The 27,542-nt window shown below is 36.0% G+C and overlaps 4 protein-coding genes across 14 annotated transcripts; 1 reads left to right on the top strand and 3 right to left on the bottom strand.

Annotated features, from left to right (window-relative positions):
- Positions 1–49: 49 nt before the first annotated feature.
- Positions 50–16,692, bottom strand: LOC111488697 (protein PHYLLO, chloroplastic). Of its 7 annotated transcripts, XM_023136603.1 has the most exons (29): positions 15,211–15,468; positions 14,928–15,128; positions 14,590–14,801; positions 13,880–13,994; positions 13,635–13,751; positions 13,292–13,387; positions 12,251–12,310; positions 11,677–11,745; positions 11,191–11,295; positions 10,924–11,118; positions 10,106–10,204; positions 9,048–9,611; positions 7,751–7,975; positions 7,023–7,325; positions 6,451–6,518; positions 5,955–6,113; positions 4,971–5,096; positions 4,709–4,840; positions 4,474–4,597; positions 4,129–4,284; positions 3,787–4,029; positions 3,478–3,645; positions 3,143–3,286; positions 2,320–2,781; positions 1,549–1,851; positions 1,311–1,468; positions 1,118–1,225; positions 522–799; positions 50–405 (listed from the first exon to the last, which is right to left on the bottom strand). In XM_023136603.1, exons 1-29 carry the CDS (start codon positions 15,376–15,378, stop codon positions 368–370), a joined length of 5,196 nt encoding a protein of 1,731 aa, XP_022992371.1. In that variant the 5' UTR covers positions 15,379–15,468; the 3' UTR covers positions 50–367. The 7 variants fall into 7 exon arrangements, with proteins under 7 accessions (XP_022992371.1, XP_022992379.1, XP_022992411.1 ...); XM_023136611.1 differs by lacking the exon at positions 9,048–9,611 and having other exon boundaries at positions 15,211–15,427; XM_023136619.1 differs by lacking the exons at positions 50–405; positions 522–799; positions 1,118–1,225; positions 1,311–1,468 and adding an exon at positions 16,678–16,692 and having other exon boundaries at positions 1,732–1,862; positions 15,211–15,427.
- A 557-nt stretch (positions 16,693–17,249) lies between these two features.
- Positions 17,250–19,387, bottom strand: LOC111488753 (basic leucine zipper 43-like). 2 transcript variants are annotated; one of them, XM_023136689.1, is made up of 4 exons: positions 19,025–19,387; positions 18,866–18,912; positions 18,477–18,616; positions 17,250–17,939 (listed from the first exon to the last, which is right to left on the bottom strand). In XM_023136689.1, exons 2-4 carry the CDS (start codon positions 18,871–18,873, stop codon positions 17,377–17,379), a joined length of 711 nt encoding a protein of 236 aa, XP_022992457.1. In that variant the 5' UTR covers positions 18,874–18,912; positions 19,025–19,387; the 3' UTR covers positions 17,250–17,376. The 2 variants fall into 2 exon arrangements, with proteins under 2 accessions (XP_022992457.1, XP_022992460.1); XM_023136692.1 differs by lacking the exons at positions 18,866–18,912; positions 19,025–19,387 and having other exon boundaries at positions 17,250–18,046; positions 18,477–18,545.
- Positions 19,388–22,883: 3,496 nt separating this feature from the next.
- On the top strand, positions 22,884–26,859 carry LOC111484447 (peroxidase 11). 4 transcript variants are annotated; one of them, XM_023131055.1, is made up of 5 exons: positions 22,884–23,109; positions 24,635–25,009; positions 25,843–26,034; positions 26,117–26,282; positions 26,360–26,790. In XM_023131055.1, exons 2-5 carry the CDS (start codon positions 24,767–24,769, stop codon positions 26,788–26,790), a joined length of 1,032 nt encoding a protein of 343 aa, XP_022986823.1. In that variant the 5' UTR covers positions 22,884–23,109; positions 24,635–24,766. The 4 variants fall into 4 exon arrangements, with proteins under 4 accessions (XP_022986823.1, XP_022986815.1, XP_022986841.1 ...); XM_023131047.1 differs by having other exon boundaries at positions 24,631–25,009; XM_023131073.1 differs by having other exon boundaries at positions 22,887–23,109; positions 24,917–25,009; positions 26,360–26,859.
- On the bottom strand, positions 23,341–24,134 carry LOC111484466 (serotonin N-acetyltransferase 2, chloroplastic). Its single transcript, XM_023131086.1, has one exon. It carries the CDS (start codon positions 23,959–23,961, stop codon positions 23,386–23,388), a length of 576 nt encoding a protein of 191 aa, XP_022986854.1. The 5' UTR covers positions 23,962–24,134; the 3' UTR covers positions 23,341–23,385.
- Positions 26,860–27,542: the final 683 nt, after the last annotated feature.

Raw genomic sequence — 27,542 nt, 5'->3', positions numbered from 1 at the left:
ATATGTTATTTTGGGACCTAACTGACTGATTCTCAAAACTATAAGCATATAACAAGAAGTAACCCTCTCTTAGGAGTACATCAAATTCCTTTGTAAAACAAGTTCATAGTAACATAAAAGATTTTCAAGGCCGTTCAAAGAGATCATTCCCTATGTAAAATAGCAGCAAAGAATAATTATAGGCAGTCAAAAGAAATTTGTCTATGACTGAACTTAATAACAGGAGGATATAATTGCCTGTGACAATAAAACGCTAAGAACCTGTACATGTTGGCATATGATGTATCCAAGACTTGTGCAGCCACCAACTTTATAGAATCTGAATCCCAACTCTCTTATTTGATGCTGAATACAGGCTGCAGCGCCCTTACAAAAGGTGGCTCTCATGCGTAATTGCGACTTGGCCTAACAAATAAACAGGATAAATACCGAGCCATTTAGAATTATGCTTGAGGTCACTATTTTTATAATCATCAACATCAATGTTAATTTTAGGATGTCAAAAGTTATAAAAAGGGTACCTGAGAAATCTGAATTGTAGGAGAACTGTTTTCTACTCCTTATTAGAAATCTACTTAATGCATTGATAACAGCAAGAGGATTCTCCAGATGGGCAGCATGTCCTGAGTCCGGGATCTCGACTATTTCATGGAGGTCAACAACTGGTTCATCCTTGATCTTCCTGCCCATATCAATTTGAGATAGAATTTGCTGTGCAATTGTCTTGAATTTTGTATCCTTCTCCCCAACAATGATTGAAAGAGGTGTTTTGCAGCATTTTAATTCATCCCACAATTGCCTATCATGCAGAAAGGGAAAAGAATACTTGATATGATTCATCCCATAATCTGGAATTGACTATGTTTCATGCTTTGTGCTGGTGTAAAAGTAAACAGCTTTCTAAAGATTGTAGTCTTTCTACTTAATTCCCAATTTGAAAGCTTTATTGTAATACACATTTTGGTGCTTTGGGAGTCTTTTACCACCGTAACTTGACTATGCATGCAAAGTTGTGGTAATAAAGGTGTCTATGTGCATTTCACCAACATTGTTGCCAATTTTGATTTAGATTTTAGAAACTGTAAAGATAGGAAGATTCATCCCATTTTAAACTTACGGCTGCCTTCCAATGCTTAAATCAGACAGAGCTTTTGCAAGATGCTGCACATCATCATGCTTCGATCGGCTGGCAATAATTTGACTATAATGTGGATGTTCTCTGAAACTGCTAGGAACGAAAGTAAAAGATTATAGGAATGGGCTCAACAATAGAATTCAAGGTGATGATAAAATAAAACTAATAAAATCACCTTTTCCATAGTTCCCCACTATACCATGCCTCAAGAAAGCTCTCTAAACCATAGGCCTTAAGGATTCGTGCTCTAGAATCATCTTTAACTCTCCGGATTCTTCTTGCCATCTTGTCTTTTAATCCAGGGCTTCCAGATATTATAACAGCTCTTCCAATCTTCAAAACAGACATTCATCTTTCTTAAGAATTAAACATATATGAAAAACTTTGAAAAGTTAGCAGGGTTCATAAACAACCTTATCAGCAAATCTCAGGGCCATGTACATGGCAATCCTAGACCCCATTGAATACCCTACGAGGTTAACTTTACCAGGAGCAAGATGATGAATCAACTTATACAGTAGATTAGCAACAACCTCCATAGAAAAATTTGGTTCCTCCACACCATGAACATCACAATCATTCTTTTGTGTTGTTGATTCCCCATGACCAGGAAGGTCAATAGAAATGCATCTAGCTGAACCTGAGATGGCCTTCATGATTGTAATCCAGTCTTCACCAGTCCCAAGAAATCCATGAAGAAATAATAGCACATTATCCTGCAGAAGCTCTAAGTAGGAGGAACATAAGAAAATAATGATACAGGTCATAATTATTGTTAAGCAGATGTCATCACAACAAATAAATGGATGCTACAAATGCATGAAGATGCATGTTCAAGAAATACACTGCAAAACAGAACAGAAAAAAACTCTGCTTCAGAAGTCATAATAAAAGATTTCATCCAACCATGTTTTCAATGCACCATGTCTGTCATATCATATGAAACTAGACCCCACGTGTTTGAAAAGAAAGAAACCTACTAGCTTATTGTAGTAGAAAATTACTGCTAGAAGAAAAATACACCGTTTCAGTAACAAACATTTCTTATTGGAGCAATTATTTGATTCCAATCACGTAGCGATGAAAGGCTCCAATGAATATGGAAGCATTAAATGATACCAGCAGATGATTGACGTTATCAGAAAGGAAAAGCAGGTAACAATTGCTTTGAAACTCTTACTTACGTTTGTTCTTTGTCCAACCTCTAGAACTTTTATTAAATAAGAGAACCCCTTTGAGTCTACAGTTAATTTGTACCTACGAACTTGCTCTTCAGTAAACTTTCTACGAACAAACTTCTGGTTGATTTGAAAACTTTTTAGAAGTCGATTAGCCTCAGCAGCAGATGCTTCTATAATGCCACTATGAGGGTCACGACCAATTCTGAGAGGATTGACAGTTACATCTTCGTCAAGCCAACGGAAAGTTCCTAGACCGTGGGCTATAGATGGAGCTGGTTGAATATCCATCAGTTTTCTTATTTCTGCATTCTGAAGCTCCAGATAACAGGATAAGTGTATGTATCCAGACAAACCTACACCACTTTCAAATGCAGAACTAACAACAGCCATTTTTCCGTGTTGCTGTGCCCACCTTGCTACTAATGCTGCATTTTCAAATCCGCCAATGACACTGGGTTTTATAACCTAGAAGGAATAATACAACTTATCAAAAATCAAGATCAGTAAAAAATCAGGATCAGTAAGCAATATATACTAAAGTGAGGAGAAGCCTCCCAACAGAAAGTCTTTAACAACGACACATTTGGTTAATATATTTTGACATTATTATATTTCTCCAGCTTATTTTAAATTGTTTTATATTTTTCCAGCTATTTTAAAATTGTGTGCTTCTCGTGGCTCTTCACTAAAATGAGTTTGTAGGGAACATATTTCCTTTTTTCCTATGCTAGGCTGGGGGGTCTACTGGGCATCTTCAATATAAAGTTTCTAGCATTTGTATATATTTGACCACTGAATAGAAATAAGGGTTTTACATGTCACTTACTATAGCAACAATTCCGGGATGAACATACTTTGCAAGTTCTTTCACAGGATTATCTTGAATACCATCGATAGTTTCATCCAGTGCAACAGGCAAACCACTCTCTTTACAGAATTTAACAATAGCATCTTCATCCATAACTGGTTCCTGAGTTGAGAAATTAAAGAGCAACGTGACTACATCAACTTAATAATGACCAGAATAACAAGAAGTGTTAAGACTACAAAGGCAGTATAGCATGAAGACTGTATTAAGATCTTAGCATCTCTTTAAAGGTTCATACAATTTTAACTGTCATATATCATTCCAGATATATGAGATACATTCACGAATAGTACCTCAATATATTGCAAGCCACAGTCCTTCACCAAAGAGCTAAATAAAATAGCTTCTTCATAGCTCCAATTCCGATTGGCATCAACACGGAGTTCAATCTGGTTGCCAAGCTTCTTCCTTACTTCCTGTACAACTGCAGCATCATACATGACATTCCCTTGTCGGGCTACCTGCAATTGTTCAATTATTAAACCATTAGTAAGTCAATGTAGGTTCTGTAAACCAAAAAATCTTGAGATACATGCCAGTGAGAATACTCTGTGCAGAAAGAAAATAAGAGAGAATCTTCAGAAAATGGTAATGCAGCTTGCCTTTAACTTGATAGCAGGAAATCCTTCTTTGACCAGTGTCTTAGCAACACGAGCTACCTCAGATGGAGTTCCACCAGAATCCAACAGCCCACAAATTTTAACTTTTGACGAAGATGACAAGTCGTCTTCTTCAACTAACCGATGCTGGAGTACATCTAACAAGCTGCAACCTTTTCTCCCTGCTATGGCATTAAGAATAGCCATTTCCAAGCCACATCTAACACTTGGATAGATCGAACGTGGCTGTAAATGGTTCACCATGAAAAAGAGTCCTTTTATTAAATTTGACATTTTGATTTTAGACGAAAATAATTGCATGGGCTGAATTATAGGAGCACCTACAGGTATTCCCAGTTCATGGAAAATCCAAGATGAAAATGAGCCCCGTAGTAAAGGAATGGAGCTGCTGATCTTGGCTCCCTTTAATATATGAAGAAGACACTTAAGTTGCTCTTCCACATCTAGTAGGTTCTCTTTGTGAATTTCAAGGGGTGAAACCTGTTGAATAGCAACACGTAGTTAAGTAATATAGTAATACACCCATCCTACTTTCTCCCAAGGGGCTAGTAGGCTTAAGTAGTAAGGATCAATAGGAAGCTTGAGATTGGCAGGCTCATATCTGAACCATCAATGTTAAATAAAGAAGGCACTCAATTGCTTGTACAACAAATCGGAAGTAAAACTAACCTCACCAAGCCCAAGACTTCCGTCCTCAAGAAACAAAGACAAAATAAAACCTTCTCTGAAGAACCCCCGATTGATTTGATCAATAGAACTAGATGAGGTTGTAGGTGGAGCACATAGAGGGATTCTACCACCCACAGAAAGAGGGGAAAGAGATTTAGTCAACCAAACCTTTCTAATTACCATTATATTAGATACTCAGGGCATCTATAACCTAATATGGAGAATAGCTAAACACCTGAACAATGTGTATTCCATTCTACTTATCTTGCAAAGGAAGAGTCCAGGTGAAACAGATTCTTCAAAATAAAGCCTTGAAAAGATCCGTAAACCATGGTCTACTGCTTGACAAGTGAACTTCCTCAAGACACTAGCACGACGATCATAAGGTGTTAACAGCAAATAACAGTTGTAACCTTAAAAGAAGTTTTATTTCTCAAAAAAGGGAGGAAAATCTAACAACCTAAAGGAATTTAACTTGAATAATTATTTTTAAAAACCTGTGGAAGGAAGTATTGGCATCAATGGAACTTTCGACCTCGATTATGCAGTCATTTTCTTCACATTGAGACATAAATAAAGCATCTTGGAGTTCCATCTTTGTCCGTACATGTAAATGCTTCAGGCTGTATATCTAGCAATTTCAGGTTAAATGAAGCAAGATTGACACAGAATATGCAGAAGTTAACTGAGATAAAGACAAACATGCAGAGTAAAGAAAACATGATAACTTCTTCAAACTCATACCCAGTTGATTGAATTCCAATTCTCCCTTTTGCGGGTTTGTTTTTGTATGCTCACATTTTTTCTCACCCATATAGTTTGCTTATTGTGAATTATCCAAGATTAAGATGCTAACATCAGTAGTATACATTAAATTCTGGAGTTGTCTATTTACATGTAATTATCGAACGCCTAGTTCAAATTTGCTCCTAGGTTGAGGAACTTGCCTCCTCTTTAAGATGTAATCTACCCTCTCTATGGTTGTTCATCTGGTAATTGTTTCACTGGAAGATCTTTCCAACCCCCACAAGCAGAACTGAGAGCCTTGATTTGACCAACATGTTTCATTAAGCACAACGCTCCAGTTCAGTACATTAAAAGATGCTTAGATTTGAGCCTATCGATTGGCACTAATCAGATACAGCAACAAAAAAGATCAAAACCCATTTTAATTTTATGCTTTTTAAATAATCAAGGTACACTGATAAGATACTTAGAATTTATTACGTTGAATTGTGAAAAACTCTCCCCTTCCATCCTAGAAACGAAGCTGTTTGAATAATACTTGTAGACTGCTTATTGAAAACCTGCGGACCTTATTTTGTCAGAAGAATTACGTAAAAATTGTTTGTAAGAACTACATCGACCAATTAATTTTCGTTACAGCAATTAAATCATGGTTAAGTATGAACAATAAGAGAAAGAAGCCTGTTAAATGAAAACCCAGTTACAATATATTAAGGTTTATACATAGTTCTTACCCATGTGCCACACATAGGCTACGGAGTGAAATCTTGTGAGAGGTGTGGAAGAACTGGTCTAGTATTGCTGCCTCTACTTTGTCCTTGATAGGGAGGAGACTAAAGATTGCCCCACCATTATTATTGATTACAACTACAGTCACTGGTTTCCTCGTCATCCTTCAGAGAGTAGGTTACTAAACAATTAGCATGAAAATGTTTTTTATTGAAGTACAATGAAGGAAAAAATAATATAAGCTGCCATAGAGTGCAGATTTCAGGGGAAAAAAGCCATACCCTCCTTCAGATGAAAGGAAAAAAAAAACGGTCATTAAAGTGAAAAAATGTTAACCAAGTGAGATAAATGATAATATAACACGTTTAAAAAAACTGAAGCTATTTAAAAGCATGTTAATTCCTGAAAAATAGAAAACAAAGGAAAAACAGGAAAGAAAAATTGTACAGTTTCTGTCACACAAAACAGAGTTTTTTTTTTTTTTTCTTCCTTCCATCATACCTCTGGTTCAAAATTGCCAAGCCATTTGTATCATGAAGGAAAGAAACATCTCCGACTACACAAAGCACCTGAATATTGATTGGAATATGAAAGGATTAAGGAGAAAGGAAAGATGAAGAAATAGACATATATATTCTTATCTAAAGGTACCCAGTATACAAGATTCAATGAATAGCAACACAAGAAAAATGAGAATATAATTATTATGACCATCCCCTTATGGTTGTCGTGCCAAATAATACTCAACCTACCATTAAGAATCCAAGTTGGACTCAAAAAGGATAAAAATAGTATGTCCCATGACTCGTTTGATATTAAAAGAACAAAAAACTTCAGGAATAATAATGCAATGTCTATGTACATTTTGTACATGGCAGATACCTTATCCAGTTTTCTGGAAAGACTGCTTGGTCAGATGTTATAAAAATGAACCATGGTATGTGGAAAATGAAATTTGAAACTGCATTATCATGGCATTTATAATGAATCGGTATAGTCCTTTATAAAACTGATAAGCCCTGTAAATGATTTGTTTGCAGATAAAATTGTACATACAAATTCTAGTGACATACTCGTTTGTTGCAGCCAACAGAGAAACCAACAGCTGTGCTTAGAAGTCCGTCAATACCACTGGCTCCCCTATTTCCAGAAGTCCATGTCCAGCAAAATGGCAGTTGTAAGTTTAATGGTCTAGCCGCTACACTGTCGGTGCATTTTGACCAACCACGTGCATACATATCAACATCACGGATTGGCATGCTATTCCCCAAGAACAGAACAGAATCAAATGGAAGTGCCTCTGAGATTACCTGAGCAACTTGTGGCTCAGATAGACAGTAGTTAGCAGAAATTTGAAATTGTATTTCCCACTCCACCTGTAAAATAGGAGAGTCATTATGAAAATGAGAAAAATTGCAAAGTGCAACCATGAAATACTCAAGTATCATCACTTTCTTTGACAAGACAAAAATCCACATCTAGTTATAACATCAAAATACAAGGTCATTACATGTCTGCAAGATTAGTTTGACCTTATAACACAACAGAAAATATCTCCTTGAATGAGATGAATAACAAACTGAAATTCATCCAGTTTGAGAAGAATGAACTATATGCATATAGATACTTGTTTTCCCAAAAATAAAGTAAAAAAACTACGGATTCTGAATTTCAGTCTAACATCAGTATACTGGCGTTCGATACTAAATTATAATCTCAGTTGTGATAGTTCCTACAAGACTTGTTACTACTGCAGAACAAAAACAAATGAAAATGTACTGCTGGAGATCAGCTAAATTACCATCATATTCAATGCTTGTAGAGTAGCAGTCCACTTGCTCCTATTGCGAGGAAAACCAGTTTTAAGTAAGCAACCCACAAATTCTAAGACGGTGCTTTGAATTCTATGTGTCACAATATGCGATGGATCATGACGACCTGGATGCTCATCAACCATGATGTATGAACAGGGACTGCAGTCCTCTAGCATCTTTGAAACACGTTTGCTTGTTACCCTGCTTCCCATCTGTTAATATTTGGAAATATTGAGCTAATTAACTGACGGAAGAAAAATATTATGGTGATTCTTGGAAGTTTTCTATTCATTGAATTAGACCTAGTGGTAAGTTGCAAGTAGCAGGTGCCACTTAGTCGCTATCTTCATTTTAGAACCCTAAAACTAACTCCCAAATTTCACGTATAATAATTGGGTCTAATCCACGTTTAGCTCACCTTTTCATGGAAATATATACAAGTTAGTCATACTATACTACTATTTTTCAATTCTATATTCAATGAATTTCACGTTGAATCTTCTCATTTATGATAAGCTACCTTAAAGAAGTGTGGATAATGATCAACAAAAGCACCTTACTTACCATCATTATTTTGACCTTTAAAAATGTTCTTGAGTGTACGTCATAATGTAAATACAACTTGAACATTCGAAATCAGATATTCTATACTCCCTTAAGCATTATGACATGATATTTTCCTTTCTCCTTAAACTCAGCATTCATTCAAAACCATATTTTTAGTGAGAAGAAAAACTTTAATTGAAAACAAATGAATAATGAGGGTAATACAAAAAAAAAAAAAAAAAAAAAAAAAAAAAAAAAAAAAAAAAAAAAAAAAAAAAAAAAAAAAAAAAAAAAAAAAAAAAAAAAAAAAAAAANAAAAAAAAAAAAAAAAAAAAAAAAAAAAAAAAAAAAAAAAAAAAAAAAAAAAAAAAAAAAAAAAGAGGAAAGCCCAAACCAAAAGGAGCTAGAAGAACCACAAAAGGCAGAAAAAACACAAGATAATTACAAAAACAGGCTCCAATTCGAAGGGATGAGAGATCAAGGGTAATCACTAAATTCCTTGGTGATAGACGCCCAAAGGGAGACATTGAACTTAACCAAAGCTCAAACCTCCTCCCACAGACTTTCCTTATCATGACTTATTTCAAACCCACATTAAAAACCTCCAATGTGCTTTCCTATTCTTAATGATTATGGTTCTAGAAGATGAGATGTACCATGGTGAGGATTACGTTAGGCTTTAATTTAAGGAGAGTGAAAAGAGGCTTAAGAAAAAAAGAATGTGTGGGAAAGTATTACCTGAATAATCACGTCAAATTTTAGCCATTTTCTCACTGAATCAGAAAGCAAGGCATGATCAAGGTGATCGACAAAGAAAAAGTTATTTTCCACTTCTAGGAAGGAAGACAAGCTCTTTCTCAATCGTAAACCAGACAATACATCAGCTACTATAGGCCATGAAATATGTTTGGCCAACAGAAAAGCAGCCCATATCTCATCCTCTGATTGAATTGACCCAAGAAGTAGAATTCCATTTCTGGCTCCATGGATTACTTTTAAAACCTCTGCCATATGGCCAAAAGTATCAATAGACATTGGAGATGCTTCGAGTCGAATATATTTGGTAAAAGCTTCACTGCTTGATAACCAACTTTGTAATCCATTTAAGGAACTCAAATTCCATGGACTACTATTTTCCAGTGGCTCCCTAAATGGACAATTTATGTGAACAGGGCCACAAGGCGAAGAGGTTGCCCAATTTACAGCAGAATCAAGAGTGGTAAGCACCATTCTGGCGGGAATTTCATCAGTTGGGGCAGGAAGACTGAAGAAGAACCTCACAAATGAACCAAAATGGTTTACCTATTAACAAATTCAAATACTTTGATCAGATAAACCAAAAAAAAAATTGTCTGGGATCCACCAGACAAGAAAAATAACATGAACAAAGAACAAAACACTGGAAAGGCAGTCTATTGCCTCAAATTACAAAAAATAAAAAGGATAACGGATGCACTTCAACTCTAAAATCGTTAACCAAACACTAAGATAAGTACAGGTTAGAGGCCAAATGAATGTTAACGAACTCTTGACTGATATTAAAAGAAAAATGAGATTGAATCTACTATTAACGTTGTATCATAATTATGTAGCCTTCTCATATACCTGGTTGTCGCAAATATACAATTGTCTTTTGTCACTACCACATACGATTGTGACAATACAATTTGAACACAACGCAAACGTTAATATAAGGTCACGTTAAATTCTTTTGAACAAAAAACTTGTATAGTAAGGGGATTAAACAATAAAAGGTAGAAATACAATAAACAAATCAGCGAATTTAATTTCAATACCTGATTAATAGCTTGATTTGCTCCTGCTTCTTGCAGCTCCAGGGGGCGGTCAGCTGTGAGCAATAGAAGAGGAAGAAAATCTTGACTAGCTTCAACAACCTACAAAATTGCCAATTATAAGTTGAGGCAAAATTGTGAAGTTTCCGCTCGTTTAGGCTGCTCAAACAGCTAACTGCTGGTAAAAAGCCCAGTTACCATAATAGCTATAGTTTAATTTTGTTCCTGATAGCCAGGGAACTTGATTTTGTTAACCGCCAAGTTTATTAACTATTTTCCTAATTAGTAGTTGTTAACATTTCTGTTAGTATTAATTGATAAATCTTTAATAATTGAAAAACAAAATTAAAGTCTAAACTAGTCTGCACCCAAACACCAATTAGAGATTTTATTTTGTAACCAACTGAAAACGAAGACAGAAAAGCTTCAATTAGGCAAAACGAGCATCTGAGGTTCAAATCCACTAAAAAGGTAAGACAGGCCAATTATTTGGTGCCAAGATATATATTTTATAACTTACTTTTGAGTTTTGGAGACCAAATGAATCGATGACATTCTTTTCTTCCTCAGTTTACTTATGTTCAAACTGATTAGAGAGAGGAATGTTTCTCATTTTAAAGGAGAGAGAGATACTTGGGCAATGCAAACCTGGGCTTGAATTTGTCAAGCTCAGAAGAAATAAACTTCCTGTCCCCGCCAGGAGTCAAAGCCTTCAAAGTATTGGAAAGACGTAGGCAACTCCATTGCATAGGTTAAAAACTGTTTAATTAATTTTCAGAAAATAATGACTATTGTTTCATGATATGCTCAATGTGACTCACAGCAGGCAGAAGATTCGAAACAGCAGTGCCTGATGATGTGATTACGACTGCTGGGCTATGAGATCCTTTTGCGTACCCGATCGCATGAAAAGCAAGAGAGCGTTCATCAAAGCAAGAAATACATGTTATCAGGGGATGACTTGCAGCAGCAATGGCAAGAAGGGACGATCTTGATCCAGGAGCTATGCAAAAATACTAGAGTGAATAACAGTCAGATCTGTCGGCATTAATGTTGATGGAAAATATTTATGATTAGTGTATACATACCGTCAAACCAAGACGAGAACATTCTTCAACTATGAACGATGCCCAGAGAGCATTAATGTTGGCATGCTCTTGCTCTGAGAGACAAGTTTCGTTGGTACGATCCAACTGATGGTTCAAAGGGTCATATTAGAGGGAGAATAAACAAGTTTACAATAATCAATCAACAGGATATGCGTAATCTTTATTCAAACAGCTGTGAAACTAATACATTTTCTTGAAAGCCACAGTGAGTTGTGGAGGAAGAAAAACCCGGAAAGGGAAAATGACTGATCTCCATGATAGCATTTCAAAAACAAAATCACTAAACTTTTAAAAGCAGGCACATGAGTACATAGTGTACAAGCATAAAAAAATAACTGGAAAGAGAAGTTACAGATATATCATTCAACAGTGAATAACTCGAGGATAATGTCAGCAACAAAAGAAATTTATGCGTATTTAATCATAATTTTCACCGTTCTGAACTTTAGAAGCTTGGAACCTCACCATATTACATGCAACGGCAACACTTGGTGAAAGCCGAATGCAGAATTGATGGGAGCGTGCAGACTCCTTCTGCAATAATTGTGAAGGTTATTAAAGAGTTGAACAATAAACGCATCTGACATGTTGAACTGGCATGAACAATGTCCGTTTTACTTTAAGCATGTTCCCTTTATACTCTTTTTCCAGAAAGCTATAGTAGAGATTTTCATTACAGGCTGATTATTTTACTACTGTTATTCTTAACTGCAAAGTTCCATGAACAAGGAAATATAAACTGAACTTATACATATTATTGATTTATGAAGGTGGATATAAGAAGAGCTATTAAATCCATTTTACAATTTGAAATATACAAAGCATTATATTTCTCAATTGTGCACAAACCATCAGTTGCTCATATGCTTTTGCTTCTGTAATCTAGATGGATCAGCAGACAACAAGCTATAAAACTGAGTATAAGGTCCATAACTATAAAAAAAAAAAATCTGGTTTGAAAACTATAGCTGGAACTCTGCCAAAGTAAATCAAGAATTCAATGATTGAAGGATGAAAGATTACCAGAAAGAGAAGATACCATTTCCATGATGCCAGTCCTGAAGCTTTCGCCAGCCACAGAAAATACTTTCATGTATCCCTACAATATTTGTACTCTTAAATGAGAATGGTGAGAATCGAAACATATAACTCCTCATCGAAACATACAACTCCATATGATTTCTAACTTTCTGGGAAATATATTCTTTTGTCTAAGTGATTTGAGGGAAAAGAAAAACTCCATATAGTTTTTTTTTTTTTAAGTCAATCACAATGAGGTGCAATTATAAATGAGGTCAAATCTATATATAGTATTTTATAGGAAACAAACAAAACTATTTAATAAGTAAAAAGGATAACTACTAAGACACAAACTGATAGACAAGCCTCGCAAGAAATACAAAATGCATTTTATTTGCCAATCTAAAATAATGGGGGCAAAAAATCTGAAGGTGAAGCTTTATTCTTCACATTGTTCGGCAAACAATGAAAATTAACTTCAATCCCCTAAATGTTCAATATTCACACGTTTGTCTTCAATGGTTTTTCTTCTTTTCATTTTTGCCAACCAAATAGCCAAACATAACGCTGAAACAGAGTTCTTTTCATTAGCTATACCGTGTAAACCATATATATTATTACATAGTTACATAATCTCAGTGCCCACTTAAAAAAATCAGCCAAAATCTTAACCTTTGTTAAGATAGCCAAACACGTCCAAGTTAATACTTAAGTCTGCAGTCTTCTTGCCGATCATTTTTTCCCTACGGAGAGAGGGTAGGAAATCTAGTCAAAAGATGGGGAAAAAAACAACAATTAATTCTAAAATATATTGTCTATAATGGGCTCTTGAGAATTGTCTACAACAAGTACAGCACACACCACTCGATGACTAGTCAATCCAATTATAAGAACTACTGGTTCTATACATCTTAATGAATGCAACAAGCTATATTTCAAGTAACTAAAAAAGTGTTGTCAACTAATCCACCTGACTAATCAACTAAATGCTCATAAAATCATCAACTCAAACAAAATGTTCTATCAAGTTAGTATCAGGAAAAAAAATTAAAATCTATACCATCTGATTTGTCACGTCCACATGATTCGAAGCTGTTAAAGAAGATCTTATATATTTGTACTGGAAGTTTTCTCTAGATGGAAAATTAGTACCAATCTGCACATAAGCCACAAAACAATCATATGGTATTATCAAGCTAGCACATCAACAATATAATATGTAGGTCAAAAGGTCCCTAAAAGCTAAATCTCTTCATGCTCCTAATTATACGGATTATTATAAGGTTCCATGTCAAAGACAAATTAGATAATGGTTATCAGAATCTTGGAAGAGAACTAACAATATTTAACTAGAATGAAAATGGGTAAATATGAAATGAACATAAAGCTGCACCCCAAGATACCTGGTAGATAGATGACCCCAAAGAATGAAGAGCTTCCTCAAATGTACAAGGGAAAGCTTCACTCCATGCAAGTGTTGCAGAGAGAACAGAAACGCCCTCGTACTCATTCAACTCAATCTATGAAGACCATAATTATTCAAGGACATTATAAGCACATATTCCTCCAGAGAATTAACCAGTGTAACAGCATGACCAGATCAATGGCATAATTCCGGCATTAAATAAATCCAGACAGAAAAATTTACTTGAGGAACGCAAAAGTATGAATGACCAGCCTCGTTCTTCAGTGAAGATGTCTCCCCGGTATTAGCATTAACAAAACCATAAGCCATAATAGGAGCTGAATCATTCATGAGATACCTTCGTAAAAAGTAATGGAACAAGCTTGAGTAGGGCGAGCTTTCAGTGACATTGAATAGTGAATCAGATACAACAGCATTTTGTATACCCATAAAGAAACCATAACAACAAACATTTTACTATTAGAAGTAATTTAGACATGCCGTATATGCTAATGCTTCCAAAAACTAAAAACCAGAGATGCAAAAATATGATGTAAGAACAAGAGGCAGACAATTACATTAATTTTTCATTCAATAAGGTAGAGATTTAAACCTAAAACCTCTAAAAGAGTTTCAAAAGTCTTGCTTGATTGAGTTATATACTCAAGTTGGCATTGAAAAATACATTAATTCTTCATAACCATTTACCAAACAAAAGCTAAATTATGTGTCTACTCTCCACGAATCTTTCAATCAACTTATTGGATGACTTGAAAAGATATATAACAGTTAAAAAGAGATCTACATGCCACTTTTCCAAATTTTCAGGCATAATCTTTTCCGTGACTACTACTGTAATAGAAAAAAGATACAGCGTCCTAACACCATCCTTTTAAAGTATTGCTGATTCAAGTATCTAAGCCAGTAAACTGGAGGTAAAGTATGAAAGGAACCTTTTCAATGTACATTGTTTTGATGAAGTAGAAGACAAGCTAGCAAAGTAAATTGCAGTCCCAATTCCAAAAACACCGCGGGTATCATTCAAGTACAGTGACTTAATTGTTGCGTCCTTCTCCTTGGAAAGGAAAAAGATAGGATACACTTCAGATGACTCTGGTTGACAACAAAACCACATAAGAGCTCTTGCACTCGGGGGAACAGCCACCTGCAATTTCATCATTAGTTTATCGTTCCACAAGGTACAAACCAAAAAAGAGTCTGACGATAAGCCTTCAAAAATTTGAACTCCAAATACAAATATCAATGGTCGAAAATACAAACAAAGCCACACCTGAAACCTGAAAACTCCGTCGGAAGAACGTGGAGATTCTAACTTCAACTTTTCAATAGCCTCACTGATACTCTCCAGCCCCTGCTTAAGCGTCAGAGACGGTGGCAGTGTATGTGTAATGCACATCTCCACCATCAATTCCACATCTTCAAGCTCGGATAACTCCGTTGCGCCCATTACTGGACTGTCATATCGCACACCCTGAGGAACCAAAAAGCTCAAAATTAACGAGAAAATTAGGAAGGAAAAAGTAAAGGTGATACAGAATCACAGGAATTTGGACCTTGAAGCAGGAGGTCTGAGGCAAGCGAAAGGAACCCGGATGGCGGGAAGGTTTGGGAATGAAACCGAAAGTAGAGAAGAGAATTGAGCGCGGGAAAGAAGCTCTATTGAAAGGCCTAACTGGGTGGGGAAGAGCAGGCTTGTGTATGCTTAGAGTGTCAGCTTTCATTGTGAGCGATTGATGGATGGAGAGAAAGAAAATCCCCCGAGAGAGAGATGGAGAGATTTTGAGAGAGAAGAAGATAACGAAGTTGATTGGGAGAGACGACGATAAGAGAATTCACAATCTTCAAGGATAACAGGATTGCGCGTTAGTAACGGTATCCGCATAATACAGCTTCCCCGTCCTTATCAATACTTTGCATTATTTTCAAAATTACTAAAAACGGTATTTCTCGGAGGCTACATTCTAAAATGGCTAAATTAATAAAATTAGCCCTCCTTACTTTATTTCAAAATTATTCTTTTTAGATGAAAATTATTAGTAAATTTATTAATTCTTTTTAATTTTTGTATGTGTGAAAGATTGTTGGGAAGAAGTACCACATTAATCCCGGGAGCTTATGCTCAAAAGTAGATAATAAATTTAAAAATGTGTTTACCATATTTTAAATTTAATTGGCAGGATAAAAGCATGAAGTGAAACAGGTGGAATAGCCAATCGTGAAATATCTGGACGGGTTATTTTGCGGCGATTCAGGCTCCGTCATTTAACGGCAGCCTACCTTCTTTTTTATAACTGCGTATGAGCAAAGGGTAACGGTGCTTAGCAATCATATCTGTGATCTACATTAACGGTAAATGGGCGGTTAATCTAATTGCTAAATTTATCTTAATGTCAAAAATCCTCATAATACTTATCCCACCCGCGACAGATTAATTACTGAATTGTATGTAATGCCAACAATTATTATCATCATGATCCTTATCTAAATTAGATCTATTCTGCTTTGGGATCTGATCGGATTTCCAACCTTCTAGCAGAAAAACTGGCTGCTGTGTCACCCCCACATAGCAGCACTAAGCTAAAAACCTTCATTTGAGAAAGTTGTAGAGAGGGGAGGAATAAGGAGATTGAGATGGGATTTCGCTATCCAAATCCCACCAAATTTGATTCTGAAGGCTGAAAAATCAGACGAATGGAAAGAAAATTTGACAGCAAACGACTGTTTAGATGACAGTAAAGTAAAGAGAGTTTAATCGTAGTACGGCAGCAACAGGACACTGTAATTGAGAAATACATAAAAGGGTGAGGCCAATGTGATGTGATCATGCAACAGCAATTGTCAATGTTAAAAAAAAAAGAAAAAAAGAAAAAAGAGGGACAGAGAGTGAGGGATCACACTGTTCAGCCACCACCTGAAACGTCACCTCTGATTCAGACAATTCCTAATGGTTGATAACAGTGCAGCCTGAGATGGTTCAGTTTAACACAAAGTTATGCAACAAATTCTGATGCCTTAACTACAGAGAGAGAGACAGAGAGAGATAGAGAGTCAAATTCATTGCTCTGAGGTTTTTGCGTGATTGAACAGTATAATTAAGATATGAACTGTTAAGCTTGATTGTTTAAATCAGCTTCCAAGAAAAAAGATAACAAGCTAATAGGGTATTTTGTATTAGTGGATACCATTTTCAAAAGCTTGGCCTCATGGTATTCATTTCAATGATGAGCCACTACCAGCAGCGCCCTCCACCATGGCTTGTCCTATTGTGCCCCTCTCATTCTGTGAAGAACCGATGGCTGTTTTTCCACCATACACTTTGCTCACTGGACAAAAATCTTACTTCCTCTGCTGAATTGTTTCCTGTTTCTTATCCATTTCTCTCCTTGGTGGAACTTTAATGATGTGAGCTGGTGGGGTTTAAAAAGGAAAATTATGAAGTTTATGATTCAGGCATTCATGATATAACAAGAATATATCATTTTCAGGTACTTTGGCTCCTCCAGCTTCAGCATGTGTATGCGGCGGGCAGGGAGTAATTCGTTTCATGAATGCTAATTTTAACAGGCACTGAGAACACTCCGGATTCAACCCATGGTAGAAACTTGAAATAATCTTATTCTACTACTGATCTCTTACAAGCTCAATTCAAAGACTGAGGATTAATAACAAAACTAGATAAAAAGAACTAGAAGTTCTTATCAGAGTTCAAAGATTTATCCTCAATGGAGTAGGTTGTCTATAGAGTTAGCAATGGACTGGCATGATGAAGATTCAGCTCTCAGATGTGCAGTGTTGCAGGGAATATCTTCAAGGTTACTCAAGCAAGGATTATAAGGACTGCCAATTTGCAAGTTACTGAGCATCTGACGAAGATCAGAAGCTTCTTCCTTGAGCCTGGCATTCTCCAAAAGAACCTTTTCATGGCTATCGGATACATGGTTCAATTTGTCTATCAGTTCATGGTTCTCGGTGCGAAGCCGAAGAACCTGAGACCAAAGCTCATCAAGGTGCTTCTGTTTTCTCATCCGTGATCTACGAGCTGATTCTCTATTAGAAATCATTCTTCTCTGCTTTCTCTCATCAATAATACTCTTCTGTTGTTCCTCTGCATCATCAGATGTTGAGTTGTAGCTAAGACTTGAGGATTGTGCAAGGAATTCGTGGCCGGGATGAGGAACATGAAACATCGGAAGGTTGCCTAAAAATCCATTGAAATGATGGAGGGCCTGAAAGCTGTTCTGCATCATCCCAATGTTTGAAGGAATTTGAGAAGAGTTTTCACCTGGAATCATATTTGGTAGTGACTTCAGGGGGTTTTTCTAGCAGATTAGTGATGGTGAGGCAAGGAATAAGAGCAGGAGGAATGATGGGTTTTATAGGATGATAAAGCTGGAAAAGTGGGTCAATTCAGCAAAGTAAAGCTACAGTTGTTAGGAGGCTTACATGAGCATAAGGCTTAAACAAATTATTGGCGATGACTCTATTAGTGTGCAGCTCTAGTGCAAAAATATGCATCCAATGTGGATATAAACATATATGCTCATAAGTGATAGAAGAAATCATGCCGTGCGTGAAACAATTCAAAAGTTAAGACTAATGGCGTGAAAGTCAATCCCAGGTAAGAAATTTTCCTTTGTCTACGAACCATAATGCATTAAACTCAAGCAGCCAATAATACCTTAAGAACCAATGACGCAATGAAGGTAAACACAAAAAGGCAAATTCTCAAGCAACCATTTTCAAGTTCTGATAACCAATTTAATTAGACTTCTGATGACTCATTAAGCACTGAAATATTGGGTTGGAGGGACCCATTTACCTAAATCACAGCTGCATCTATTTCTCTGAAGCATTTCATCAAACACCTTGTCTGTGAACCATATGCATAACCATACCAAGAATCTGGCTTCATATTGATTGGCTCTGGTTGCGTTTTCCATTTTTGTTTCATTCACTTGCCTGCGTCATTCAACAAATATTAAACCTTCTTCCAACAAAGAAAAAAAAATTGGGTTAAAAAGTCGTGCCAATCTTCTTCCTCTCCACCAATTTATCCTACTAAAAGCCAAAAAGTCGAGAAACTCCAAAAGGAACAGAAAGATTGCTACAAATGTCATGAGCCCCAATGTTATCCATATGATTATTTAAGCAAACAGCACACCTAACTCAAGCTTTCCCGTACTTGGTAACAATAAATTATTCACATACCTTTCCATTTGCTATCTAATCTTTCCTCTTCTTTGCGCTTATTCTACCTGAAACCCACTTGCAAATTAGTTTAGTTTACAACAAGATTAGATCCATCACCTAAAATACTTTAATTCGTAGAAAGATGAACAGAATTTTTAATTCGTATCATACACTTACCCAGCTTCTTTTCCTCCTTTTGGCTTGCAATGAAAATGAAGTGGATAAGAGCGTGGGAGAAGGATTAAAGTTCAGTGTCACATCGAATCCAGATGTAAGAAGAAGAACTGAATTGGAGGTCGTAGTTCCCCAATGAAGATGTAGTAATTTAATCGATTGTCTTTTCGTTTCCTTTTTAAAAACTGGAAAATCAGCTTCCAACTGCATTTGGACAAACAAAATGAAGACAAGCGGATTTCAACTTTAACATCAGTTCCATCCCCTGCCTCCATGGCTTCCGCTTCTCTCGAAACTGGTCTCCTCCGCCACCACCTAATGTTTGCTCTTTGCTTCCTTCCGCCACTAATGGGATCATACGGAAAATTTTTCCTTCAACCGTACCAGACTTTCAAAAATAAAATAATATATAATTAAGTTAAATGTTAAATTAAATAAATATTTGTAAAATTTTATCTTAAATTATAAAAAAATCAAATTTCTATTTTATCGTCAATTTTATTTTCTTTCATTTTTTTTTTCCAACCCTAGTTTCTTAATTTACTTCTCCATACGTTTACTTCATTCACAAGGATTGTTCTGAAATTAATTTTAAATTTCAACCGCTAAAATTAAAATTTTTAAAGTGGGAGGACATAATTGAGACTCGCTCGGGGTCATCGCTAGCAGATATTGTTTGATTTGACCCATTACGTATTGACGTTACCCTCATAGCTTTAAAGCTCGTGTAACAGCTTAAATCCACCGTTAGCAAATAACTGCCACCCTCACGATTTTAAAGCTCGTGTCATAGTCCAAGCCTACTAGTATGAGATATTATCTTATTTGGCTCGTTACGTATCGTAATCAGCATCACAGTTTTAAAACTCATGTAACAGCTCAAACCCACGGCTAACAAATATTGTCGTATTGTCGTCAACCTTACGATTTTAAAATGCATCTATTGTCCGCTTTGACCTCCTATATATCGTCGTTAGCCTTATAATTTTAAAATAGTGAGAAGTTTCACACATATGTTAGGTAGGTCGGAGTTTCGTGTTTTTTCTTTAATAATAATTTAATTAGTTAAAAAAATGCTCTAAACACAAGTGAGAAGGCTATAGAATAATGTTCAACAATAACCAATAATGTGTAGTCAGTTGTACCTATGATCAATGTGAGACCACAAATTTTCTCTCCCTTATCAAGGCATGCATCAACAACTTGCATACCGCTCATTCATGTAGAGATGTTCATTTAATACATGATATCGAAGTTTCAAAAACGGTTACTTAAAAAAAATACCTTTTGAAGGTTCCATTAATACTCTTGAACTTTATTCATTTACTATTAGTGCCACATTTCAAAACTACTGATGAACTTTTTCAGAGTGCCATTAAAACATTTATACATCATTTATGATGTGTCAATAATTTGAACATTATTTTTTATCTTTTAAATATAATTATATTTTTAAATTATTTTTTTAGCTCGAGAATTTAATGAAAGTTTTTAAAATTTAACAATTTCTCTTAAATACTGTTCATCCAATCTAACTTTATCAGTATTTTTAATTTTTTTAATTTATGAATATTATTAAAACTTTTAAAAGTTTAATATCATTATATCCGTGCAAAACTAAATCTCACTAGATCCACGGGATATATCGTATAAAAATTTAGGACCAATGAATTGAGCTAATATCTGAGACCGAAGTGCAGGAAGAGGGCGGGCGTGGCATGAAGTGAACCCCAATAAGCGCGGTGCCCTGTGGGCAGCACCCAGCCGACGGCTCCTCTCTCTCTCCGCTATTCAGTGCCAATAATTGAGGAAAATAAAGGACAATCTTGATCATTGAGTTTGACTCAAATCATTCTATATATAACTCCATTTTTATAGTACACTTTCACACGCTTACTTCTATTAAACCAATCATTTATCAAAAGTTGTTCAAAAGTACTAAGAATATTTTAGTCTTTCACACACTTTCACTCACCCATAACAGGTATTATCTATTTTGACACACAGACACGACTAAGCCAGGTATATAACTCAGTGATACCACTTATAAAAGACAACGACCCTCCTCACATATGTCAAGAACGATATGCAATGCGATCGGTGGGAGTATTACTTTTTTTTTTTTATGTATAGTTGTAGAGAAAAAGGATGGGTGGTGGTGTGGTTGAACGTGAAATTGGTTAAAGCTTATGATTTGGAGGAGGCTGGGTTTAGGGTCGAGTGGTAGTGGCAGCCACAAACAAAACGTACGAACAGAGCCCTGTAACTACGTCCACTGTCTCCACTTAAACAGCCCCCTCCACCCCCACCTTGTTTGACTTCTTCTTATCCTCTCCTTTCTTCTACGTTGACTTTTCCATTTTTCTTCTTCAAAGACCGTACGGACTACTTTATTAAATCTTTTTTTTTTAATATATGAAAATTGTTATTAATATTTACTAATTTCAAAAATTTTATTATAAAACATTTATTTTATGTAATTAACGTTTATTAATAGAGAGCTATATTGTGGGAGTCTCTTTCGATAATGAACAACGCATGGTGTTTAAAGTTAATGTTAAATAATATTAACAAATATAATATAAATGAGTGGATATGGTGTTTGAGTTTGGTATTTATAAGTAATATAATACAAATCTACCTTAAAAAGCATGTTTGGTTTTTCACTTTGCTTTCCCACCAATATTGGTTAAGGTTTCAATCCACTACCGTTTGTGGCTGAGGACATCTTATTTATACCATACATATATATATATATTATAAACAATGAAAAGAAGAAGGATCGTAAATTTAGAACTACAATACAAAAGCTGATATGAACCCGTATCAATCATGCAATATAAAGTTCAAAGAAAATAAGAAGAAAATGTTATTCAAATTATCATAAACAATTCATGTCAAGATTTATTTTTAGATGGATGATAATTTAAAGTTTATTTCATTAATGTATTCAAGATTTTTTCATTTAATTTAATGTTACATTTACATAGTGCCTAATTATGGTTATAAAATAGAAAATTACCAACTCTTGAATGTTAGTAAGGTTAAAAGTATTTATGTTGAGGCTATATAAAGTCATGTATGTTATATTTGTAAGGGTAGATTGGAAGAATGCAAAGAATTTGTGCTTAATTTTTTTTTTTACAATTACATGTACTTTAGATTGTATGTTTAGAATCATTCAAACTTGAATCGATCGATCTTGATTGTAAGTGATTCAAATATCAAAGAACTTCTTGGCTATGTAGATATTTGATCATTAAAATAGTGATTTCTTATCATTAGAGCTGAGTTTCTTTGCAATTCTACGTAGTTTAGATGACATATAAAAGAAAAATAGTAAATTTGGACGAATATATATATATATATGAATAGTAATGGATATATCCTTTTTTACTAATCTTAATCCTAGGTTGAACTTGGTTGTAGTTGGTGATAAGCTATAAAGGGGAGGAGCTTGTTGTTCAATTGGCAACCATTAGAGGTGCCACACAATGATAAATCTACATCCATCTAGCACAATCATCAATTCACACATGTCTCCAAAATGCCACAACTCATCATTTTAGTATACAAATTATTCTGTACTAATAATTTAGTATATAAAATATCTTAGTCTTTTTATGGTATAATTCTTTCGGAGCGTTTATCTTATGGGCCGGTGTAGGGAATATGGAGTTTCGGTCCAATATGAGCCCAATTCGTAGGATTTTGTTCAAGGGAAAAAAAAAAACAAGAAGAAAAATATCGTCTATAAAAGTATTAGTATTAAAGGAGAGAAAAAGGAACCATTTTTTAATTTTATTAGTTGCTGCTTAAATTTAATTTTGGATGAGTATTAGAATTTTAATCCTGAATTTTAGAAATTTTTATGCTGTAGTAGAATCTTTTTAAGTTTTGATTGAATTATTCAATGTTCAACTGAGGTGTGTCGTAATTTTGGCGCCTCTGGTTAATGGCTATAGGGTTTGGTTTTGAAGAGATGGTGATCGGTTTGAGCATTCAAGGCTATTGGATTTCTATCGTCATTGTTTTGGGAATTTCCTGCACTTATTTGTCATGTTTCCTAATCCAGCGTTCGATCGGAGGTACTTTTGTTCTTCTCGATTTTGATTTTAAGCTCTAATCGGAATCGTGTTCCGATTCTTATCGCCGTCTGTTTTATCTGAATCTTGGAGAGTAATTTTGATTTCCATGGTATCGAAGATGGAAAGTTGGCTTGATTGCTTGTTTGTTGCTTTATTCCTTTTTCGAATTTCACCGGGAAAAGATCGAATGCTTTGTTAATTAAAACTCTGGTAGATGAAAGGGAAGGATATTGCGTGAAAATAATCAGATGCAATTGAATTGGAGCAATTCTGTATTTAGTTTTTCTTTTTCTTTCTCGAGTACACCATTCCACGGATCCCGTCCGGATCCGCGACGAAACCTAGAGGCCTGTAGAACCCTAGCACACGAGGCTCCGAATACAATGCGATATTGGAAATGCCTTTACGCAGTAGGTCCTCAATAATCCTCTCGATCACAGCTTTCCCCAAACCAAGCCCTTGGAAGGAAGGATCCACCACCACATCCCATATAATCGCGTTGAACACGCCGTCGCCTGTAGCCCTAGCGAACGCCACCGGCCTCTGCGTTTTACCGTATTGGATCCAGAGCAAGGCGTCGGTATTCTCCAACGCAATCCTGATCTTGTCCGGATCGCGCTTGGGGAATCCGACGGCGGCGAAGACCGAGTTCAGGTGGTCGAGGTTGAGGTCGGAGACGGTGCGGTGAAGCATGAAGCCACGGGATTCGAGATCCTTGTCGGAGACGCTGTAGCTAGAATTCGCCGGCGACGCTTGGGCGGCGACGGCGACATTCCGTGAATAGACGGAGATGGGGTTAGTGAGACGAAGAGAGCAGGAGAAAGGGGCGCAGTTGATTGCAGGGAGTAGCATTGTTTGATGAAGTTTAAGTTAGAGAAGAAGAGGACGAAACAATGGGAGAAGTGAAGTGAATTGAAGGTTATCTGAACTAGAAGCTTTGATTGGTGGAAGGGACGCCATTAAAGTGTGTTCAGAGAGAGGGTTAGAACTTGTGGTGGTAATGGAGGCTTCGTAGGTACCATCCGGAGCAGTCATTTGGACATGAACATCCTTCTTGCTTTTCTTCGACGGATAAGTGGGCCTCTCATTTTGGACGTGGAAACAATAATCACCGCTTGATTGCAAATAAAACCTTCCTCTTTCAAAAGTGGTTAAAGCAAAGATCTGATCCCCCTCCAAAACTACCTTTTTTGTAACTTTTTTAAAGTTCATTCTTGAAATAAGGGTTAAAAAAATAATAAAAATTCAAAGATTTTTTATTGCAAAGGGCAAATATTCATCAACTAAAAGGAAAAAGTGAAAACGGTTGGAACCATAGTATATTTTAAAGCAAAATTAAGTTGAGTAGAATGGGTTAGAGGGTGATGAAGTTTTTTGAATGCGAGTAGAATGGGTTAAGTTGAGTAGAATGGGTTAGAGGCTTAAGTTTAGTACACCATTTTGTGTGTGAAAAGGTGACCTTCCGTTTGGTTTGGTGACTTGCTCTAATTCTGTGTTTCATTTTGGGTTTTGTTTGGGAAGGAAGACCCAACAACCAGACCAATATTGGTTGTTGCATCCTCTCTTGACCTCAACAAATGTTCCTCCAAAACTGCTTCCTTCATCTATAAAACTTGATGCCCATTGCCAATCTGACAAAAAAAAGTAGCTCAAAAACATGGCCATTGATTCCTCTCCGAGCCTCGTTTATGGGCTGCTGCTGCTGTTGCTTTCTGCTTTCTTCGCTCTGAGCCAGAGCTTGTATGACACAGGTGACCCCCCTTTGACGTTGGATTACTATGCCAAAACTTGTCCTAATGTGTTGCAGGTTGTGCGGAAAGAGATGGAGTGTGCAGTGCTTTCTGACCCACGTAATGCAGCTTTTGCTGTCCGATTGCACTTTCACGACTGCTTTGTCCAGGTTCCTCTCCTCATTCACTTCTCTTTTATATTGCTCCAAAACATCTTTTTTCTCTTTATACCACACTTACTTTGCGTTTCAAATTGTTTCTTGTTTCCCCTTGGTTTTCTGCTTTTCAAATTTACATTTGATTTTGAAAACATGTTAGAAAGTAAGTAAGCAACGAAACAAACAAGGATGCAAAACCAAATAGTAATCAAACGAGAGTGTTAGATTTTGTTGTTTGGAACTTCGGGAAAGATTCTTACCAATTGGAAAGGATTACACATCCAGTAGGGTAACCGAGTCTTTTTTTTTTTCTGGTCTATGTATTTCTTAACGTCTTTCTCGTGTCATATTTTATTCGTGAGATCACATATCGGTTGGCGAGGGGAACGAAACATTCATTAGAAGGGTGTGGAATCTCTCCTTAGCAGACGTATTTTAAAAACCTTTAGGGGAAGTCCGAAATGGATAGCTCAAAGAGAACCATATTTGTTAATGGTGGAATTGAGCTGTTACAAATGGTATCAGAGCCAAACACCAGACGGTGTGTCAACGAAAATGTTGAGCTCCGAAAGGGGTGGACATTGTGTGGTGTGCCAGCAAGAACGTTGTGCCCTGAAGCGGGGTGGATTGTGAGATCCCATATCGACTATTGGAATGAAACATTCTTTATAAGGGTGTTGAAACTTCTCCACAGCATTCGCGTTTAAAAATCTTGAGAAAGTCCGAAAGGAAAAATTAAAAAAAAGACAATATATACTAGCGGTGGACTTGAGCTGTTACAGTTTTTTATTATGTAATTGAAAACATAGGCGAGATGTTGAACTAATTGTTATGATTTGAAGTAGGGGTGTGATGGGTCAATTCTGCTGGACGACACTATAACATTACAGGGAGAAAAAAAGGCTTCCACTAACATACACTCCCTCAAAGGCTTTAGAATGATGGATAGGATAAAGAACAGCCTTGAATCAGAATGTCCTGGGATTGTTTCTTGTGCTGATATACTCACTATTGCAGCCAGGGATGCAGTGATTCTGGTATTTGTTCTTAAAACCATACATATATCATCCATTGTTCTTAAAAGCTATATTGCTAATGATGGGATTGTTCGTTTTGCAGGTCGGCGGCCCTTACTGGGAGGTCCCTCTTGGAAGAAAGGATTCCACAACTGCAAGCTATGAACTTGCAAACCAAAATATTCCCTCTGCCAATGAGGGCCTTCTGAGCATCATCTCCAAGTTTCTTTATCAGGGCCTCTCCGTAACCGACATGGTAGCTCTATCAGGTATTACTGATGATCTCTTGAGATCGGAGGTTCAAATATCCATATCTTTACATTTTTGAGCTTGTAATGTTTTTCAGGAGCACACACGATTGGAATGGCGAGGTGCAAGAATTTCAGGGAAAGGATTTATGGGGATTTCGAAGCGACATTGGATGCTAACAACCCGATTTCGAAGATGTATATCGAAAAGTTGAGGTCTATATGTCCTCCAATTGGGAAAGATGCAGAGAAGAACATAACAGGAATGGACAATGTGACGCCAGAGGTGTTTGATAACTCCTATTTCCAGATGTTGATGAGGGGAGAAGGGGTTTTGAATTCAGATCAGGAATTGTATTCCAGCCTTCTGGGCATGGAAACCAGGGCGCTGGTGAAGAAATATGCGGTTGACCCACTTGCTTTCTTTCAGCAGTTCTCTGATTCCATGGTGAAGTTGGGAAATATCACCAACTCTGATAGCTTTTTGAGTGGGGAAGTTAGGAAAAATTGCAGGTTTATCAACACATGAGACACACAGAAATTTCAATGTATGCTTTTTAGCTCACGTTTTTATGATTAGTAGATTTTGTCCGTTACATATCGTTGTTAGTCTCACGATTTAAAAAAACGTCGTCTAGGGAGAGTTTTGCACGCCCTTATAAGAAATGTTTTGTTTGTCTCCCCCATCAATGTGGAATCTCACAGTAACGAAATATATTGTTATATTTGAGACGCAATAGACCAGATAATAAATAAGTTTTAAGTAACGGAGACTATCAATAAAATCGTGACAATAAATCATGGTGTTCATATGACTAATCCGCACTACTCAACCCAAATCAACCCAAATCATAAAAGTTGGTTGACATTTTTTTTTTATTGGAAATTCTAGTCCACACGTGTTAAGGATATTTAGTTATAAATTATAGTTTACCATATATATTATATTTGATATTTTATTATATGGCAAATATTAGATGCCTTATTACCATATGATAACTCCCACATCATTTAGGTGTGGTGATTAATCGAACATATCTTACTTTAGATTATTAAGAAGATTAAAAATATTATATTTGATATAATGAAATTTTAATTTTTAATATAAACGAATAAGTAGACTTTTTTAATAATTAAAGAAAATAACACCCTCACAACTCAACAATAAATGAATAAATGGTTGGGTTATGTTGGATTGTAGACTCTATTCGAGTTGATCAATAATGTTGATCCAAAACATTTTGTATATACCCTAATAAAAAAAAAGACTAAATTTTTAAA

Source organism: Cucurbita maxima, unplaced genomic scaffold (assembly GCF_002738345.1).
Source record: "Cucurbita maxima cultivar Rimu unplaced genomic scaffold, Cmax_1.0 Cma_Scf00001, whole genome shotgun sequence".
NCBI lineage: Eukaryota > Viridiplantae > Streptophyta > Magnoliopsida > Cucurbitales > Cucurbitaceae > Cucurbita > Cucurbita maxima.
Note: the sequence above shows the minus strand (reverse complement) of the source record. Positions and strands in the feature narration are given on the sequence as shown.